Genomic DNA, 17,992 nt, shown 5'->3' with positions numbered 1-17,992 from the left:
TTTCTTAAAAATAAAAAAAAGATTATTTCTTTAATTTTAGATTAATTAAATCCTATTTTTGTTACTAATTTTTACAAATAATAATATTTGATACTAAATTAATGAAAAAGGTTATTTTGGACATTTTGGAGATTTTATTTATTTATTTGATTTTTAAAACAAACTTGCGTGGGGGAATCGTTACTTCCTTATCTAAAATGGCGGTGGGAGTGGCAATGGCAGCGAGGCTGAAACTTGTTTCACTGCCATCTTCTCTCCGCTCTCATCGTTCCTCGCTATCGCCATCTTCTTCCAGGAATTCCTCTGCCGCTCCCACAATATCCGCATCTCAATTCACCACCACCACCACCACCACCACCAGCAGCAACCCTAATTTCAAACTCAACATGCCATGTTCTTCTTCATCATCACCTTCTTCTTCTGCTACTGATGGCAAAGTTATCGATTCGCATCTCCATGTCTGGGCATCTCCACAAGAGGTAAAATCGAATCATTCATTCCTCAATCTCTGTTGTATAAGCATGATAACCTATGCTGACTCCCATTTTACTCGATTCACTCTCTAGGCTGCTGCAAAATACCCTTACTTTCCAGGCCAAGAACCCACCCTAACAGGGCACCTCGATTTCTTGCTCCAGGTAATCCTCCCATTTATCTTCATCTTGATTCACTAATATAAGCATTCACCCGATCCCACATGGATTGGAGAGGGGATCAGGGAAGGAAGCATTACAAGGACGTAGAAACGTCTTCCCATTAGAGACTTTTTAAAACCTTCCGAGAAAGTCTAAAATGAAAAGTTCAAAAGAGAATATTTTCTAACGATGAGCTTGAGCTGTTATACCATTCTAATCACAGATTCTAATCACAGATGCATTCATGTTGTATACCCAAATGATAGCATTTCATATGAGGTCCTCCTGGGTTCAACTAAGAATAATTTCATAAAGCGACAACATTATACCTATTGTGGAATTACGGAGAAGGCTGTTTCAATGACATCTCACAGAATTCAACTCTTCATATTTGAATCTCTGGATTGATACCTGTGACAAAGAGAAATAATCAGCTAATCCAAACTCATTAAGTTAAAACATATAATAAAGGAACAGCTAGAACACTCGTCTAAATCCAAGATCCACCCACATGAAGTAATCATCATTTACTGCAAACCATATTTACCATATGGGTTTTCTAGGAGGCTATAAATTTTGACAGCATTTTCTTCAATCTGTCCGAAACAAATATCAGTCCATGGAAGAAGCAGGAGTAGATGGTGCGCTTATCGTCCAGCCGATCAACCATAAATTTGATCACTCTTATGTGACCAGGTCAGTTTTGAGTGCTGTCAAAGAAGGATGTTAGATGTTCAATTAACTGTGACATCCCAAAGTACTTCTTCATCCCAAATCTTCTATGGACAGCGTAATTAATAAGTATCCCAACAAATTCGTTGGTTGTTGCCTAGCAAATCCAGCAGAAGATGGAAGTGGAATTCAGCTGCTGGAACATCTTGTAACGAAGGTCTTCGGCTACTTCTCCTATCAAACAACATCTACTCCTGTTCTAACTCAGCGAAATGATTTTGATGTGTTCTCTTTTCCTTATAGGATGGATACTCCGCTGTTCGCTTTAATCCATACTTATGGCCATCAGGTCAAAAGGTTTCATCCCGATTGCTCTGATCTACTTCCTACTTCCTACTTAGACATGTTTAATGATATATGCAGATGACAAATGAGGTGGGGAAAGCGTTGTTCTCTACTGCAGGAAAACTTGGGATTCCTGTGGGTTTTATGTGCATGAAGGTAGTTTCAAATGTACCCTAATGGGCTTCCTATCAGCAAAGATATGATAAGAGGTAAATCCTTTCAGGGTCTAAGCCTTCACGTTGAAGAGATAAAAGAGCTCTGCACAGAGTTCCCTTCAACCAATGTTCTGCTTGATCACTTGGGTTTCTGCAAACCACCCGAGTAAGCCAACAAAATGGTCGTTTCATTAATTCTAATACTTGTTTCGTTAAAGCTAATCCTACAATTTACTAACCTTGTGCAGAAATGAAGAAGACAGTCTTGCAATTTCCCAGCTTTTGGAGCTTGCAAGTTTTCCCCAGGTAAAAGTGACCTTAAAGATATTCTGATCATCTGGCTTGGTTTCTTCTCCTGTAAACCTGGGAGGCGATTTTAAGGTCACAAAGTTAATTCTGATAACAAGAATCGAGTGTGTAAATGAACGAAATCCTGAACCTGAACAAAAACATGGAGTCAATGCAATTCTGAACCTTGTAACATACCGAAATCTTTCCATCATTTGTTCTCCTCCCTAAATCCATTCACCACCGACTCCCATGCTCCCCTTCTTCGAGTCCATGCAATCATAATACTATTGTACTCTTGAAATCATCCTAAATCGTGATATCTATGTTTCTGTTTGTGATAGATATATGTGAAATTCAGTGCACTATTTAGGGTGTCAAGAAGGCCATTTCCATACCAAGATTTGTCCCACCTCCTCTCTCAAATTGTATCCAGCTTTGGAGCTAACCGCATAATGTGGGGGAGGTATTGATTTCAGTTCCCCTGTTAAAGATAAAAAAAATTTGCAGGTTTAGACATGAAGGCATGCTTTACAAGTATGATGATTTGAATATGTCGTGTTTGTTACAGTGACTTCCCATTCGTCGTTCTTGAATGCGGATATAAAGGAGCAATTGATGCAGTATCAGTATTAGCCAATGAAATCTCTCTTTCTTCCACCGAGTTGGAGTGGATTAAAGGCAAAACTGTAGCACATCTGTTTCAAAATCGATGGATATCTTAATCTAACAGTCTCAATGGTGTACAAGGCCCCAAAAAACACACGTTCCAGCTCTTTCAATTAGCTGGGGGATTCTGAATAGAACAGTGTAACTTGTCCTTCCATTTGTGCTTGTTTTTGCAGATTCTTCCGATTAGTGCAAAAGATAATTTCATATGATGACCTATCAAGAACATTCCTCAACGCAGATTGACACAAGTAATTGTGCAAGGGTATGAACAGAATTGCCTTCATGTGATGAAAGCAACAAGCAAGGATTCAACAAAATTACTAAGAATTGCATTTCGAAACTCTAGCAACAGTAAACTGATCACAATATTGTCATCATTTACCACTTTTCTTTGTTTTGGGGCATTTTTCGGAGCAATCTATGCTATTCCTTCTCTTCTTCTTTCTTAGCATCTCATATACAAGTGCCTTTTCTAACTGGTCAACCCTATGGGACAGTGAGCTTAACAATCGTGACTGCATTTCGTTCTTCTCAAACAGCTGCGTCATCATCTCCATCATTCTCTTATTGTCCACCATCATCTTTTCAAGAAGCTCTCTGCTCTCCCCATGCTCTTCTCTTCCCTTCATTCTGCTATCTTCTTCTTCTTCTTCTTCTTCTTCTACTGGTTCCTCTTCATTTCCGCTGCCCACCCTTTGATCTACAGCTCCATATTCTGAAACCCCATTGTCGAAATTCGGCGGATTATTACACGTATCCGTCTGACTTTCAGCTTCACTCATTTCGGCGTACTCCTCTGCCGCCTCAACCTCTCTATGCATCATGTCGCTGTCAACTTCTGCAGGCACCTCGTCTTTTCCTGGCGAGTTCTTGCCTTGCTCTGAACCTTGAGGTTTCGGTGTATCATCATCTGCATCAGGAGCTTCCAGACCAGCATTCGATTCCATAGAACAAGCCGTGGATTCCTCGATAATTGCTCCCTCCTTTTCAGTGTAACGAGGCGTTAATGCTACCTCATCTACGTTTCCATCCTCATTGCAATCATCGGCAGATTCAACAGATTCAATTTCTGTTCTATCATCATCACAACCGTCAGCAGGTTCACTGTTTTCCATTTTTGCAGTACAACTTTCATCTTCAAGCTCTGGAATTCTATCCTTGAGATCCGGAGTTTCTTCCACACCAACCTCCCTTGCACCAGAAATATCCATTCCCGAGCTCCGATCAACAGCTTCAGAATCACATTTGGCAGGCGCAGCTTGGAGAGTTTCATGGACGATATCTGTAGCTTCATCCACAGCAGCAATTGAATCGACCTTCTCCTGCAAGGCAATAGCCTTCTTGATCACTGCCTTCCTGAAATTCCTAATTCCAAAATCCACGCCCTTCACCGAATCCAACCGTAACAGCAAACTCATCAGCATCTCACCAAACTTAATTCTCTCCTTACCATCCCTCCGAATCAAATCCACAGTCTCCTCATTCGCGAGCCTCCTCTGTATCTCATCTACTTCTCTCTCAATCGCCACAACCTTCTTCACGCTCTTCCTCACCAGAAAACCTCTGAAAACCTTCCATTTGTGGTGGCCGAGTCAGATCTACTCTTCTCCGACTCGACAAAACGGACAGGAATCGAAACCACCTTCGGAACCACCGGCACAGCTCGCCGATGCACCGGAGTTTCCATCATACTAGGAACATATCGAGGGCGTTGAGGGTGGTAGTTCCAGTGATTTCTGAAGAAGGGACTCTCCATCACAACTGAGGACTCAAAAAATTTCTAGAAGAAAGCAGATGAGGAAAAGTACAGACAGAACTTTCTCAAGTGAATAGATGAAGATAAAATGTCTCCGATGAAGAACAGGGGATATGGCCGATTGCTATATATGGGGGGGAAAATGGATTTGCAGATTGGTTCGAGAAGAAATTTCGAAATATCGGGAAGTCTCGGGAAGATTCAAAAAATGCCCGTGGCGCGTGGGACTCGCTTCTGGAATCTTCTTCTGCGAATGGTGATTTCGCATCAATGGAATCTTAAGATGACGTGGCTGCTTTCGTACTGGGAACCGGCCAATGGATTCGTCAGCATTCCCATCCGTTCACCGCACGTGACATCATTTTCTTCACGTCGGCATTTTTTCGTCGCCTAATTTCATCAAAATATCGGTTTAATCTCATAACAATCAAGTCATGCCCTTAAACTTTCTAAAATTTTATTTTTATTTATTTAATTTTAGATTATTTTAATAAATAAAAAGGTTTCAATTATTCCAGTTTGAAGGCTTATTTATTTCAAAATTTTCATTTTTAATTCTTAGTTTCGTACTTTTTTTTTTTTTTAATTTTTTTTTTACCATGAATTAGGAATTATAGGTTGCTTTATCTAATCCAATGAATACGCCAGTTGTGTCAAAATCGAACTTCACGAACAATTCTATTTCGAGCTACCTCTTGCGAGAAAATATTTTAGAGTCAAAATCGAACTTCACGAACAATTCTATTTCGAGCTACCTCTTGCGAAAAAATATTTTAGAGAAACGTGGATAAGTAAAATCATTCTAAACATTTAAAAGTAAACATTATAAAATTCGATTGCAATGAGAACATTTAAATAAAAAAAGATTACAAAGTCGAGGAAGGTTTGATGACTAGTTAATTCTTTGATAGCATTTTGAAGCAATTTAGGTTTAACAGACAATCAAACAAAAAAAAAAAAAAACTTAAAGAAAATAATACAACATGACAGTAAATAAAAGGGTTCAAGTAAATAAAAGGGTTCAACAAGTTCAACGATTTAATCGTACATCATGAATAAGCATGAGTATAAGTAAGGTAGAAAATATGATAAGCAGGAACATAGAATTAGGGGCATGAAGTTGAAAAAACAAACAGCAATAGAACGCTTTCAGAAGTTCCTCCCTTGTGGGGTTGAATTCTAAGTAACGATTGGGCATTTCTAAAGATACCTCCAACGTTGTGGGAGCTGAGCTGCCACTTTCAACCCAGATCATGATCTCCATTCTCACTGCAAAAACCTTCATGACAACCGACATTTACAGAACCATTGTAGAAGCCCATTTTGAGCTGTCATCTAATCTGTGAATTAAAGAAACAGATACACTTTGAAGTCCAAGCAAGCTTAGAATGATGAGAAAGAAGAGACCACAACATCAAAAAGTTGTGGAATAAAGCTACGGATCACATGTCTTGTAAATAACTGAACTAATCAGATTGAGGCTACGAAAACAATGATCTGAAACAGAGGATCCAGTTTCATGTGATACGATCAAACGCCCTTCAATTCAACCCAAAAGTACATTTATTTGATCTCTTTTCCAGAACTTCCCTTGGGTTTGGAAAGTATAATGAACGGAACTGCTTTAATGGTGTGTTAAAAGTCTACTCTACTACAACTCTCAAATCACAGAACCAGTGAAATTGGAACAACATATACTGCAGAAGTTGCCAGGAGATCAGAAACAGCAACAAGTGAGCATGCAATGAAATAACTAAAAGAAGCATTTACAAATTTTAGCAACAAGTGAGCATGCATAATTACTGTCATCATTTACCATTTTTCTTTGTTTTGGGGCATTTTTGGGAGCAATCTGTGCTGTTCCTCCTCTTCTTCTTTCTTAGCATCTCAAGAACAAGTGCCTTCTCTAACTGCTCAACCCTATGGGACAGTGAGCTTAACAATCGTGACTGCATTTCGTTTTTTTCAAACAGCTGCGCCATCATCTCCATCATTCTCTTGTTGTCCACCATCATCTTCTCAAGAAGCTCTCTACTCTCCCCATGTTCTTCTCCTCCCTTCACTCTGCTATCTTCTTCTTCTTCTTCGTCTACTGGCTCCTCTTCATTTCCACTGCCCTCCCTTTGATCCACAGCTCCATATTCTGCAACCCCATTGTCTAAGTTCGGTGGGTTATTAGACGAATCCGTCTGACTTTCAGCGTCACTCATTTCGGCGTACTCTCCTGCCGCCTCAACCTCCCTATGCATCATGTCGTTGTCAACTTCTGCAGGCACCTCATCTTTTCCTGGCGAGTTCTTGCCTTGCTCTGAAACTTGAGGTTTCGGTATATCATCATCTGGAACAGGAGCTTCCAGATCAGCATTCGATTCCATAGAACAAGCCGTAGATTCCTCGATAATTGCTCCCTCCTTTTCAATGTAACAAGGCGTTAATGCTACCTCATCTACGTTTCCACGCTCATTGCAATCATCGGCAGATTCAACAGATTCAATTTCTGCTCTATCATCATCACAACCGTCAACTGGTTCGCTGTTTGCCATTTTTGCAGTACAACTCTCATCTTCAAGCTCTGGAATTCTATCCTTGAGATCCGGAGTTTCTTCCGCACTGATTTCCCTTGCACCAGAAATATCCATTCCTGAGCTCCGATCAACAGCTTCAGAATCACATTTGGCCGTCGCAGCATCAAGAGTCTCATGGACGACATGAGTAGCTTCATCCACAGCAGCAATTGAATCGACCTTCTCCTGCAGCGCAATAGCCTTCTTGATCACTGCCTTCCTGAAATTCCTAATTCCAATATCCACGCCTTTCACCGAATCCAACCTAAACAGCAAACTCATCAGCATCTCACCAAACCTAATTCTCTCCTTACCATCCTTCCGAATCAAATCCACAGTCTCTTCATTCGCAAGCCTCCTCTGTATCTCATTTACTTCTCTCTCAATCGCCACAACCTTCTTCACGCTCTTCCTCACCAGAAAACCTCTGAAAACCGTTTGGATTTTGGTGGCCGAGTCAGATCTGCTCTTCCTCGACTCAACAAAACGGACAGGAATCGAAACCACCTTCGGAACCACCGGCACAGTTCGCCGATGCACCGGAATTTCCATCATGCTAGGAACATACAGAGGGCGTTGAGGGTAGTAGTTCCAGTGATTCCTGAAGAAGGGACTCTCCATTACAATTGAGGATTCAAAAAAAATCTAGAAGAAAACAGATCAGGAAAAGCACAGACAGAACTTTCTCGAGTGAATAGATGACCTTCTTGTGCGCAAATGCAGATAAAATGTCTCCGATGAAGAACAGGGGACATGGCCGACTGCTATATATATGGGGGGAAATGGATTTGCAGAAAGGTTCGAAAAATTGAGAAGTTTCGGGAAGATTCAAAATATGCCCGCGGGACTCACTTCTGGAATCTTCTTCAGCGGAACCTTAAGATGACGTGGCTGCTTTCGTATTGGTATCGCCCACAATCTCACCACGTCAGCATTCTGCCTCTGTTCACCGCACGTGGGATTTCTTTTTTCCTTTATGTAGTTAAAAACAATTTTCTTCCTATTACAAATATAAAATTTAAATTTTTTAATATTATAACATTATTTAAAAACTAAACCATCTTAATTTTTAATAATTTAAATTTCAATATTATCTCTTCAATTAATAAAATTTATTAAAGTATATTAAAAATAATAAATAAATAATCTATAAGTGTGCGCGATGACCGAGAATATAATCTTCGTTTAGACAATGAAGATAAAACTTTCCTCGCTTTGTGAGACCCCCCCACGTCGGTTGGAGAAGGGAACGAAACGTTCCTTGTACGGGTGTGAAAACCTCTTTCTAATAGACTTGTTTTAAAACCTTAAAAAAAACCAAAGAAGAAAAAACCCAAAAAGGACAATATATACCAACTGAGGATTTGGACTGTTACACGCTTTCTTCTTATTCTCGATTATATACAGGACCTAAACCCAAAAAGACAATATTGGCTAAAAGTGGGCTTGAACTCTTATCTACTTCCTTCCTATTCTCGGGGACCTAAGCCCAAAAAAGACAATATCGGCTAACCGTGGGCTTGAACTCTTACATACTTCCTTCCTATTCTCGATGTATATGGAACGTAAGTCCAAATAGGAACACGCTAGCTGTGGACTTGAGCTCTTAAGACGCCCCTTTCCTATTCTCGATGCATATGGGACCTCCCAGAACAAAAATGGTACTCAAAACTCCTTAAATGGATGAGTTTGTATAGAGAAACTTAATGATAAAGTGGCTAATACATAACTCAAAGATATCAATTCATTCAAACACTTAAACACAACAAAGCATCAGTTCCATACGCAAAGCTTAAACAGTTTGATCAAAATCAAAACCAAGAAACTGAACATAACCTGCTGGCGATTAGATGAAGTTCATTCTGTTCGGAATTCTTATTCCTGCTCTCTCAACCAGTTCCTTACAAGCCTTTTTTGCCATCAATATTACATCTTCCTGTCCACCCAAATTTCGGGTTGCACATGTTAAATCAATTAAAGCTACGTATACCCGAAATAAAGCAACGTTTATCATGTTTAACAACGAAAAATCGAGATGAAGTACCTCGTTTACATTAACGATCTTCTTGTCTTTCATTATCCACCGGCCATTGCACATTACAGAGACAACATTTTCAGTCCTCATGCTGTAGACAAGGCATGAAATACTGCAATATCAATTAGGCAATGCCATCAGTTCATTTACAATTCTCAGCTCAAGTGAGAGTGACAAAACATGTCATAAAAGCTCAAGGAAATGAATACCTGTCATGGGCAGGAACCATGGACCAAGAGGAAGGATTGATCACAACCATATCCGCCTACAATCAAGATAGTAAAACAAATCATCCTCGAGCGTTTGAAAGTAACAGGTGGCGTTACTTGCTCAACCATTGCTTTTTTCTTTGTACAAATGAGTTTATAGGTCTAGTAGAACAGTTCGTGTCACTGTTGAGGATGGTTGGGAGGGAGTCCTACATTGGCTAATTAAGAAGGTGATCGTGGGTTTATAAGTAAGGAATACATCTCTATTGGTACGAGACATTTTGGGAAAACCAAAAGCAAAGCCATGAGAGCTTATACTCGAAGTGGACAATATTATACCGTATTATACCGTTGTGGAAGGTCGTGGTTCCTAACATGGTATCAGAGTCATGCCCTTAACTTAGCCATGTAGTAAAAAAAATGACTCAAGTGTCGAACAAAAAGTGTACTTTGTTCGAGGACTGCAGAGAACGGAGTCGAGCCAGGAGGCTACAAGGTCAAAGAAATATTACCTTCTTCCCAACTTCAAGTGATCCTATTTCATTCTCCCAAAGCACTGATTTTGCACCATTTATTGTCACCATTTGTAGAACTACTTCAGCAGGAAGAACAGAGGGATTGGTTGTTCCATTTACAAACACTTCCCGGCCTTTATTAATGAGTGATGCAAGGTACATCTCATCAACTGCAAAATATATAGCCATTTAGTTCATCAACTACCATTGTTCTTGTGCCATGTGATAACTTTCTTCACGACGACGAACGTATAAACTTGAGGTTACTGTGTACTGATCAAAATTGTCTACATCTTTACATTGTTATGTTACAATCACCACTTGGGTAAAACAATAATGGCAATAGACCTAGAATATATACTCATTGAAGTCCATATGATATCCAATATAAAAGGTTTAGTTGGATCTGCATGTGAGGGTGTGCCAAGATAATCCTTAAAGGTGAGGTGTTTTCAAGAGAATGTGTCAGTTCTAAAGTGATACGATTTGATGAAAAACGATTCTAGGTGGTCACCACAATGTGACTGTAACGGTCTAAGCCTACTTTTAGCCGATATTGTCCTCTTTGAGCTTTCTCTTTCGGGCTTTCTCTCAAGGTTTTTAAAACGCGTCTGCTAGGGAGAGGTTTTCATACCCCTATAAAAAATGTTTCGTTCTCCTCCCCAATCGATGTGGGATCTCACAATATGTTACAAATGGTATTACAGCCAGACACCAGGCGATAATGCCAAAGAGGAGGCTAAGCCTCGAAGGGGGGTGGACACGAGGCGGTGTGCCAACAAGGACGCTGGGCCTCAAAGATGGATGGATTGGGGAGTCCCACATCGATTGGAGAAGAGAATGAGTGTCAGCGAGGACACTGAGCCCCAGGGGGGTGGATTGTGAAATCCCACATCGGTTGGGGAGGAGAACGAAACATTCTTTATAAGGGTTTGAAAACCTCTCCCTAGCAGACGCGTTTTAAAAACCTTGAGGGGAAGCCCGAAAGGGAAAGCCTAAAGAGGACAATATCCACTAGAAGTGGGCTTGGGCCGTTACAGTGACTGATTGCCCACTACACGTATGGTAAAAAGATGAAATAATGTATAACTTGTTAGAATTTCTGGACAGAAACAAACCTATGCTCATTCTATTATTTGACGGAGCTCCATCTGTTCCAATGGAAACACAAATACCAGCATCAAGCATCTCTCTAATAGGTGCAAATCCAAGCATTCTCATTGCAGAAGCAGGACAGTGGGATACTTTGACCCCATTCCTTGAAAGAAAACTAATCTAACAAGATATCAATAATACTTGCATTATAAAACGTAGTTACGAAAAACATGGACGTATAAGTATTTAAGAATTCAACAACACATTCGTGAATGGAATAGAGCGCAAGAACATTAATTAGGAAGATATTAACTTAGATCATATGCCTAGTAACTTAGCTCATGACCTAGATGAGATTAGGAAGCCACCGAGCTCGGTGGATCTTAGGCAACTGAGTGACGCCAAAAGCCACCTAGTGCCAAAGTGAGACTAGGAAGCGACATAGCCAAGGAGACCAAGAAGCTGCCTAGCCAGGTTATCCGAACTGGTAACCATGACTGAAGTGAGACCTAAAACTAGCCCAAGAGGTCTACACGCCATGTTGACTCAAGGTCACAACTTTGTGGCATTAGCCATATTGGACGTGACAAGTGCATCTTATAATATCCTTCCTGGATATAGCTTGTGAGAATCCCACATTGGTTGGGGACACAATCCCACATTGATTGGGGAGGAGAACGAAACACCCTTTATAAGGGTGTGGAAACCTTTTCCTAGCAGACGCGTTTTAAAAACCTTGAGGGGAAGTCCGAAAGGGAAAGCCCAAAGAGGACAATATCTGCTAGCAGTGGGCTTGGGTCGTTACATAGAGGCATATAACATTCATTCAAAGGCCTGCAAAGTTTCCTATGATGTCCTAGCAGGCCACAACTTAGGTTATGCTTGATGACCACCTTGGCAGGCTAAACACCATCAAGTTGCACCTATCAAAAGCTGTTAGCAGTAATCAAAACGTGCTCTCTACCATATTGAAACTACGCCAAACCCAAAACTTGCACTAACTTAAATATTCAACCGTACTCGTTTTGTAGAGGGTAGCCACCTCCAACCCTGTTGACATGCACTTGGTCAGTTTGGTCAACTATCTGATCAAAAGCATGCAACAATGAACGTTTGGGTCGGAGTATGTTCCTACGTAGCTAGGATTTGGATTCCTTTTGAGGGGTTAAAAAGAAAAGGAGAAAAAATTACCAACCTACAACTTCTCACCTCATTGTCATTGACCCAGACAGTATGTGCAGAAAGTAAATTGTTTCCGAGGAACCGTATTTTATCCAGGTAAGTAACGGTTCCATGATCAACTTTTCGTTCGTTCATCACTTTGAGGTTCTCATAGGGTATCTCTGCAACATGCTAAAATGCACATGACAAATGAAATCAAATTTCCACAACTCAAGCTTTGGAGCCATTGATATAATTTGAACTATCTCGAGACTGCAAAAGCGTAAGTAACGAAGATAGAAGTACCATGTGGATCCCTGTTTCTAGTTTTATTGCGTTGTCCCGTGTTTCGATCAATAGGCGTTCTGTTGCATTCATAATTTGTCTGATACCAAACCAAACTCTGATGCGCCCATCTGCTGTGTTGTGGTGCTTCTTGTAAAGCTCCTTTTGAGACTGACCTTGAAAATGAAAATTAACGTAGTTATTCATAAGGATTAGGAAATTAAAGAAAGTAAATCACTTCCATGAAACCAAAAAACAGGAAAGCATAAACTTATGACCATGAACATCAAAAACTTCTTAGAAATTTTGCCCTTCTTTGATCTTCCAAGTTCCAAGACAACCTCGACGTAATGTTTTAAGTATATTTCATCGCCTAAGTGGAGCAACAATCTTCAACCATTTCATAGTAGCAGTTTAATCTAATCATTTAATCTATTATCTACACAAAAGTTCTCTAAATACCATCTATACATCATTAATTATATGAATGAATTCTACAATTGTCGAAAAGGAGTGGAAGATAGAGAACCATAGATATATAAAGCTAAGAAAGATAAACCTGAATGCAATCATCAGTGGTTACAGCAGCCCAAGGAGCTGGCAATCCTTCCCCACAATCCATTATTGACTGAGTTAAGCACGCCCGCAGACCCAACAACTCTACGGCCTTGGCCATTCCAGATACATGTTGTCCCCCTGCCTCAGCGAAGCATGTTACCTGAATATATACAAGTTAAATTACAAGTTATAACAGCCCATGTCCTCTTTCCCTTCTGGGTTTCTCCTCGACGTTTTTAAAACGTGTTTACTAGGGAGAGGTTTCCACACCCTTATAAAGAATGTTTCGTTCTCCTCCCCAACCGATATGGGATCTCACAATCCACCCCCTTTAGGGCCCAGGGCATTACTCGTTCTCTTCTCTTCTCCAATCGATGTGAGACCCCCCCCAATCCACCCTTTTGGGGCTAGCATCCTTGCTGGCACTTGTTCCCGTCTCCAATCGATATGGGACCCCCAATTCACTCTCCTTCGGGGTCCAGCGTCCTCGCTGGAACACCCCCGGGTGTTCACCTCTCATCCATATTTAGTTCCTGATTACTTCAAAGTTCTTAAAAGGTGTGTGAGCATTAATTTCCTGAATTACAGCAAAAAATGATGAGGAAGAACAAAGAAGTAAAAGCAGAAATGAAGATACTCACACCCGAGTGAATGAGTTCTATACCACAAAGCAAAGAGGAAACATAGGAATCTTCCTCAGTCATGGTGGATTCGTAGGGCCAAATACGATGGTGCAACCAAGTCATCAAATCCACATCGTCGGCTATGCTTCTCGCGAGCTGCTGAGAAGTGTGGACATGCGTGTTAATAAACCCTGTTTTCAAGGCCAACCCAGATCTCAGACAACAAAGAGGGAAGAAAATTCAAAGAGTTGAACTAACTCGAAAATTCAAAGAGAAATAGAGAGAGACCAGGAAGCAATATTTGAGAATGAAGGTCAATAATGTGGTCGGCAGAAGCAGAGAATTGGAGGAGAATCTCGGAAGAGTGACCGATGGCTTTGATTTTGTCGCCGGAGATCGCAATTCCGCCGTTCCGGAAGACACGGCTGTCGGGATCCATTGTGACAATCATAGCGTTGTGGAGAACAGTGAGATGGTTGAAGTCGGTGCTCTTCGACTCCATAGCTTCTTCGCTCGGTTGTCTGTAAGCAGCTTCCATTTCCGCACTCAGCACACTTTGACCAGCTTCATATCTTGTTGTCGCTTCGTTTTATTTTTCTCTTTTTCTTTAGGATTTTTTTTTTTAATAAAAAAAAACTTATTACTTAATTAGCTCATAAAAATTAATTCACAAGCTATAAAATATAAAATAAACAAATTAAGGGTTCGAATAATTTAATTTTAAAAAATAGAAAATTTATCAAAAATATATCAAACACAAAACAAAACAAAATTAAAATTAAAATATATTAGACATAAATTTTAAAATTATGATTTAAATTTGTAATTTAAACTATGAAATAATATCTTTTATAAGTATTTTATTTTCATAAATGTGATAAAGTAAAAATTATGTTATTATAATTTTAAGGTTCAAATTAAAAAGACACCATAAGCATTATTTTAAAGATAAATACAAATGTAACGAATCATTTAAAAAATTTCTTCTCGAATATAAATTTTTCAAACTTAAAAAAAAAGATATTCTATTTTAATATTTGAACGGCCTCTAATACATTTCTTTAAATAATTATATTAATCATAAATTTTAAATATTTGATCAAATACGTGTTTGATTTGTATATATAAATTTATATATACAAATTTATATGATCTTCCTAGTTTTCTCCCCCTGTTCCTAACATAGTATTAGAGCCATGCCCTAAACTTAGCCATGATAATAATATCGAACAAAGAATTGTAAGCCTCGAAGGTGTAGTTAAAAGTGACTAAAGTGTTGAACAAATGGTGTACTTTGTTCGAGGGTTCCAGAGAAAGGAGTCGAGTCTCGATTAAGGGGAGGCTATTCGAGAGCTCCATAAGCTTTAGGGGAGGCTTATGGTGTACTTTGTTCGAGGGAAGGATTGTTGAGGATTATTTGGAGTGAGTCCCACATTGGTTAATTTAGTGGAAGATCATGGATTTATAAGCGAGGAATATTATCTCCCTTGGAGGGAGACATTTTGGGGAAGCCTAAAGCAAAGCCATGAGAACTTATGCTGAAAGTGGACAATATCATACCCATTGTGGAGGTCCGTGGTTCCTAGAGATGTTTGTAAATTGATTTTTTAAAAAAATATAAATGGATATGAGTGAGAAAGAAAGACAAAATGGATTGAATAGAGAGAGAAAACAGAGGAATACGTGAGGGTCACAAACAAACAACCTTTTTTATCAACAAAAAAAGGGTCAACGCTTAATAACCAACAAACTGAAAATTAGAGGCCAATTAAGAATTAATCCCTCTGTTTTTGCCACTCTCCCCCCACCTTTTCTTCTCCTCCATTAATTCCATTAATCCTCTTCTTCACCAGCTCCTTCCCCCCTCCTCCTCCTCCTCCTCCTCCTATCCTACACGCACCAACTAATCCCATTCCCCTTTTCTTCCTCCCCAAAATCCCTCTTCTTCTCCTCCTCCTCCATTTCTCACCATTTCTTATAATATAATTAACAACATCCATGGAGAAAACCACGCACCCAGAAAAGGTTTCTAGTTTATCAACAAATTTCAATAGAAAGTTTGCCAGTTTGAGCTCACCTGGCCGCACTCCCGATGCCGCCGATGATGCTAATAAATCAGATTCTGAAAAGCATCCAAATGATGATGATGCCTCCTCCCTCGATCATCACCACCACCTTCTTTCCCAATCTGAAATTGCCTCGCTCTTCCAAGAGGTTGATCGATTCCTCCACAGTTTGTCCACTGCTGCTGACAATGCATTCAATCCCATCCCTGACATTCCCTCCTCCGTTCATTCCTTGTCCAATCTGATGGACTCCATGACCTCCAGGTACAATTCTACCAAGAACCCCACCAAGCTCGGCAGAGATCCCGACCGGGATTCTTCCTTTTTCGAAGCTCTGGATCGCATTTCCAAGATTGCCATTAAATTGGGTGAATTCAATCTCTGCACTGCCACCATTCCTTCGCTCAATCGGACCACCGCTGCTCTACAGCGAGCCATGACGTTGTTGGATGAAGAATTCAACAACCTTCTGAAAGAATGCAAGCATCTCGAGCTCGAATCGAAACCTGAATCGAAATCTGACACCAAATCGTCAAAGCAATCGTCCTTCAAAACAAACCACGAATTACCAGATCAACATCACAGAACCGTTCCTGAGTGTTCCGACTCCGATAAGGAAGACGTATACCCTTCTTTCTCGCAGGAAACTGTGTCAAACATGAAGAGAATTGCCGGAACAATGATCTACGCCGGCTACGAGAAGGAATGTTGTATGAGTTACAGCTTCCTCCGGCAGAGCTCGTTCAGAGGAATCTTGAACAAGCTCGGGTATGAAAGTATTAGCAATGATGAGGTTCAGAAAATGCACTGGGATACTCTTCAATCGGAAATCGACAAATGGATCGCCGTCGTCAAGAAATGCTCAAAATCTCTGTTCCCAGGCGAGTTGAAGCTCTGTGACTCCGTTTTCACCGATCATCCCTTCATATCTCATACAATCTTCAGCAATTTAACAAGAGCAGTCATCATAAAGCTTCTCAACTTCGCAAACGCCGTCGTCTTAACAAAGCGGTCCGCTGAGAAGATGTTCAAATTACTGGACATGTACGAAAGGATCTGCGAATTAATTCCAGTAATCAATGGCTTCCCTGAAAATTGCAGAACGGAGCTAATTTCAGAAGCGGAAGGGGCAAAAAGTGGTATGGGAGAAGCAATAGTCGGAAGTTTCTACGACCTAGAAAGCTCAATCAGAAGCGACAACGCTAAAATTCCAGTTCCAGGAGGAGCAGTTCATCCATTAACGCGCTACATAATGAATTACCTAAAATACGCTTGCGAGTACAGAGAAACCCTAGAACAGGTCTTCCAATATATTGACCCTAAAACCGAAGAAGATCAATCAGCAAGAGTGGACGAGAACGACGACGCGTCGCTGAGAAATTCTCACCTCGCAACTCAGATCGCGATGGTGATGGATCTGCTAGATACGAATCTGGTAATGAGATCAAAATTGTACCGCGACGCATCTCTTCGGTACATCTTCCTGATGAACAACGGAAGGTACGTAGTACAGAAAATCAAAGGCTCAACCGGAATCAAGGAGTTGATGGGCGACCGTTGGTGCCGCAAGCGATCAACGAATCTGCGACAGTACCACAAAAACTACCAGAGAGAAACATGGAGTAAGGTGCTGCAATGCCTGAACCACGAAGGATTGATGGTGAACGGGAAGGTATCAAAGCCGATTTTGAAGGAGAGATTCAAAAGCTTCAACTCCATGTTCGACGAAATACACAAAGTGCAGAGCAGTTGGGTGGTGAGCGACGAGCAGCTTCAATCGGAGCTTCGGGTTTCGGTGTCGGCGGTGATGATTCCAGCGTACCGTTCGTTCGTGGGGAGATTCAAGCAGCATTTCGATCAGGGAAGACAATCGGAGAAGTACATAAAGTATCAGCCTGAAGACATTGAAGTATTGATCGAAGACCTGTTCGACGGAAATACCGCTTCCATGAAAAAGAAATCGTAGAAGAAACCCTAAAATTTGTTAAGACAACCACTTAATTTCTTTTTCCTTTTTCCTTTCCAATTATTTAATTTATGTAATCATATTTTTTCTTAATGTGATTTATTTTTTTCCCCAATATAACACGTGGGAATAGAAGATTCAACTGGAGTCTTTTTTTTTTTTTTTTTTTTTTTTTTANTTATAAATTATTTGTAGTAATTTTTTTTCTTCTAATGTTCATGTTTTTTTATATACTAATGATTTCTTTGTGTTATAATTTTCTTTTAAATTCTTTTTTATTAGTCATTTATAATTTTTATTCCATTTTAATTTCCTTGCATTTTTAGTTTTTGAGTTTATTTTTGTAATAAATTAAAATAATTATCCTCAAATAAATAATTTTTTATAAAATT

The 17,992-nt window shown here is 40.0% G+C and overlaps 5 protein-coding genes and 1 long non-coding RNA gene across 9 annotated transcripts; 2 read left to right on the top strand and 4 right to left on the bottom strand.

Moving 5' to 3' along the window:
- The first annotated feature begins 151 nt into the window (after window positions 1-151).
- On the top strand, window positions 152-2,979 carry LOC111790189 (4-sulfomuconolactone hydrolase). Its single transcript, XM_023671031.1, has 10 exons — window positions 152-479; window positions 567-638; window positions 1,252-1,331; window positions 1,425-1,524; window positions 1,611-1,664; window positions 1,731-1,808; window positions 1,876-1,973; window positions 2,056-2,113; window positions 2,440-2,561; window positions 2,667-2,979. Exons 1-10 carry the CDS (start codon window positions 198-200, stop codon window positions 2,818-2,820), a joined length of 1,098 nt encoding a protein of 365 aa, XP_023526799.1. The 5' UTR covers window positions 152-197; the 3' UTR covers window positions 2,821-2,979.
- Window positions 544-2,674, bottom strand: LOC111790191. 2 transcript variants are annotated; one of them, XR_002814456.1, is made up of 5 exons: window positions 2,509-2,674; window positions 2,294-2,426; window positions 2,047-2,170; window positions 965-1,046; window positions 544-670 (listed from the first exon to the last, which is right to left on the bottom strand). It is a non-coding gene; the product is annotated as an uncharacterized LOC111790191 (long non-coding RNA). The 2 variants fall into 2 exon arrangements; XR_002814455.1 differs by lacking the exon at window positions 544-670 and having other exon boundaries at window positions 858-1,046; window positions 2,509-2,672.
- Window positions 2,980-3,061: 82 nt separating the features above from the next.
- Window positions 3,062-4,937, bottom strand: LOC111790190. Its single transcript, XM_023671032.1, has one exon. It carries the CDS (start codon window positions 4,189-4,191, stop codon window positions 3,142-3,144), a length of 1,050 nt encoding a protein of 349 aa, XP_023526800.1. The 5' UTR covers window positions 4,192-4,937; the 3' UTR covers window positions 3,062-3,141.
- Window positions 4,938-5,507: 570 nt separating this feature from the next.
- LOC111790188 (BAG family molecular chaperone regulator 6-like) lies at window positions 5,508-8,087 on the bottom strand. 2 transcript variants are annotated; one of them, XM_023671029.1, is made up of 2 exons: window positions 6,340-8,087; window positions 5,508-5,863 (listed from the first exon to the last, which is right to left on the bottom strand). In XM_023671029.1, the coding sequence occupies exons 1-2, from the start codon at window positions 7,706-7,708 to the stop codon at window positions 5,859-5,861; spliced, it is 1,374 nt and encodes a 457-aa protein (XP_023526797.1). In that variant the 5' UTR covers window positions 7,709-8,087; the 3' UTR covers window positions 5,508-5,858. The 2 variants fall into 2 exon arrangements, with proteins under 2 accessions (XP_023526797.1, XP_023526798.1); XM_023671030.1 differs by lacking the exon at window positions 5,508-5,863 and having other exon boundaries at window positions 6,046-7,688; window positions 7,791-8,087.
- Window positions 8,088-8,749: 662 nt separating this feature from the next.
- Window positions 8,750-15,733, bottom strand: LOC111790187 (5-methylthioadenosine/S-adenosylhomocysteine deaminase-like). Of its 2 annotated transcripts, none has more exons than XM_023671027.1 (11): window positions 15,646-15,733; window positions 13,857-14,173; window positions 13,587-13,759; window positions 12,947-13,105; window positions 12,409-12,558; window positions 12,137-12,294; window positions 10,965-11,116; window positions 9,844-10,016; window positions 9,332-9,387; window positions 9,132-9,234; window positions 8,750-9,023 (listed from the first exon to the last, which is right to left on the bottom strand). In XM_023671027.1, the coding sequence occupies exons 2-11, from the start codon at window positions 14,104-14,106 to the stop codon at window positions 8,934-8,936; spliced, it is 1,464 nt and encodes a 487-aa protein (XP_023526795.1). In that variant the 5' UTR covers window positions 14,107-14,173; window positions 15,646-15,733; the 3' UTR covers window positions 8,750-8,933. The 2 variants fall into 2 exon arrangements, with proteins under 2 accessions (XP_023526795.1, XP_023526796.1); XM_023671028.1 differs by having other exon boundaries at window positions 10,965-11,121; window positions 12,151-12,294; window positions 13,857-14,171; window positions 15,646-15,724.
- Window positions 15,567-17,646, top strand: LOC111790186 (exocyst complex component EXO70B1-like). Its single transcript, XM_023671025.1, has one exon. It carries the CDS (start codon window positions 15,567-15,569, stop codon window positions 17,598-17,600), a length of 2,034 nt encoding a protein of 677 aa, XP_023526793.1. The 3' UTR covers window positions 17,601-17,646.
- The last annotated feature ends 346 nt before the right edge of the window (window positions 17,647-17,992 follow it).

Source organism: Cucurbita pepo, chromosome LG03, assembly GCF_002806865.2.
Source record: "Cucurbita pepo subsp. pepo cultivar mu-cu-16 chromosome LG03, ASM280686v2, whole genome shotgun sequence".
NCBI lineage: Eukaryota > Viridiplantae > Streptophyta > Magnoliopsida > Cucurbitales > Cucurbitaceae > Cucurbita > Cucurbita pepo.
The sequence above is the reverse complement of the archived record's forward strand: the minus strand, read 5'-3'. Positions and strand labels throughout refer to the sequence as shown.

Bases quoted from the DNA above. Each gene is read 5' to 3' on its own strand.
- LOC111790188 (XM_023671029.1), bottom strand. From the start codon at position 7,708: ATGGAGAGTCCCTTCTTCAGGAATCACTGGAACTACTACCCTCAACGC.
- LOC111790187 (XM_023671027.1), bottom strand. From the start codon at position 14,106: ATGGAAGCTGCTTACAGACAACCGAGCGAAGAAGCTATGGAGTCGAAG. The intron at 13,106-13,586 runs GTGAGTATCTTC...GTATATATTCAG, and splicing joins TAGAACTCATTCACTCGGGT to GTAACATGCTTCGCTGAGGC. The intron at 12,295-12,408 runs GTACTTCTATCT...TGTGCATTTTAG, and splicing joins TAGAAACAGGGATCCACATG to CATGTTGCAGAGATACCCTA.
- LOC111790190 (XM_023671032.1), bottom strand. From the start codon at position 4,191: ATGCTGATGAGTTTGCTGTTACGGTTGGATTCGGTGAAGGGCGTGGAT.
- LOC111790189 (XM_023671031.1), top strand. From the start codon at position 198: ATGGCGGTGGGAGTGGCAATGGCAGCGAGGCTGAAACTTGTTTCACTG. The intron at 480-566 runs GTAAAATCGAAT...TTCACTCTCTAG, and splicing joins TCTGGGCATCTCCACAAGAG to GCTGCTGCAAAATACCCTTA. The intron at 1,525-1,610 runs GTCTTCGGCTAC...TTTTCCTTATAG, and splicing joins TGGAACATCTTGTAACGAAG to GATGGATACTCCGCTGTTCG.
- LOC111790186 (XM_023671025.1), top strand. From the start codon at position 15,567: ATGGAGAAAACCACGCACCCAGAAAAGGTTTCTAGTTTATCAACAAAT.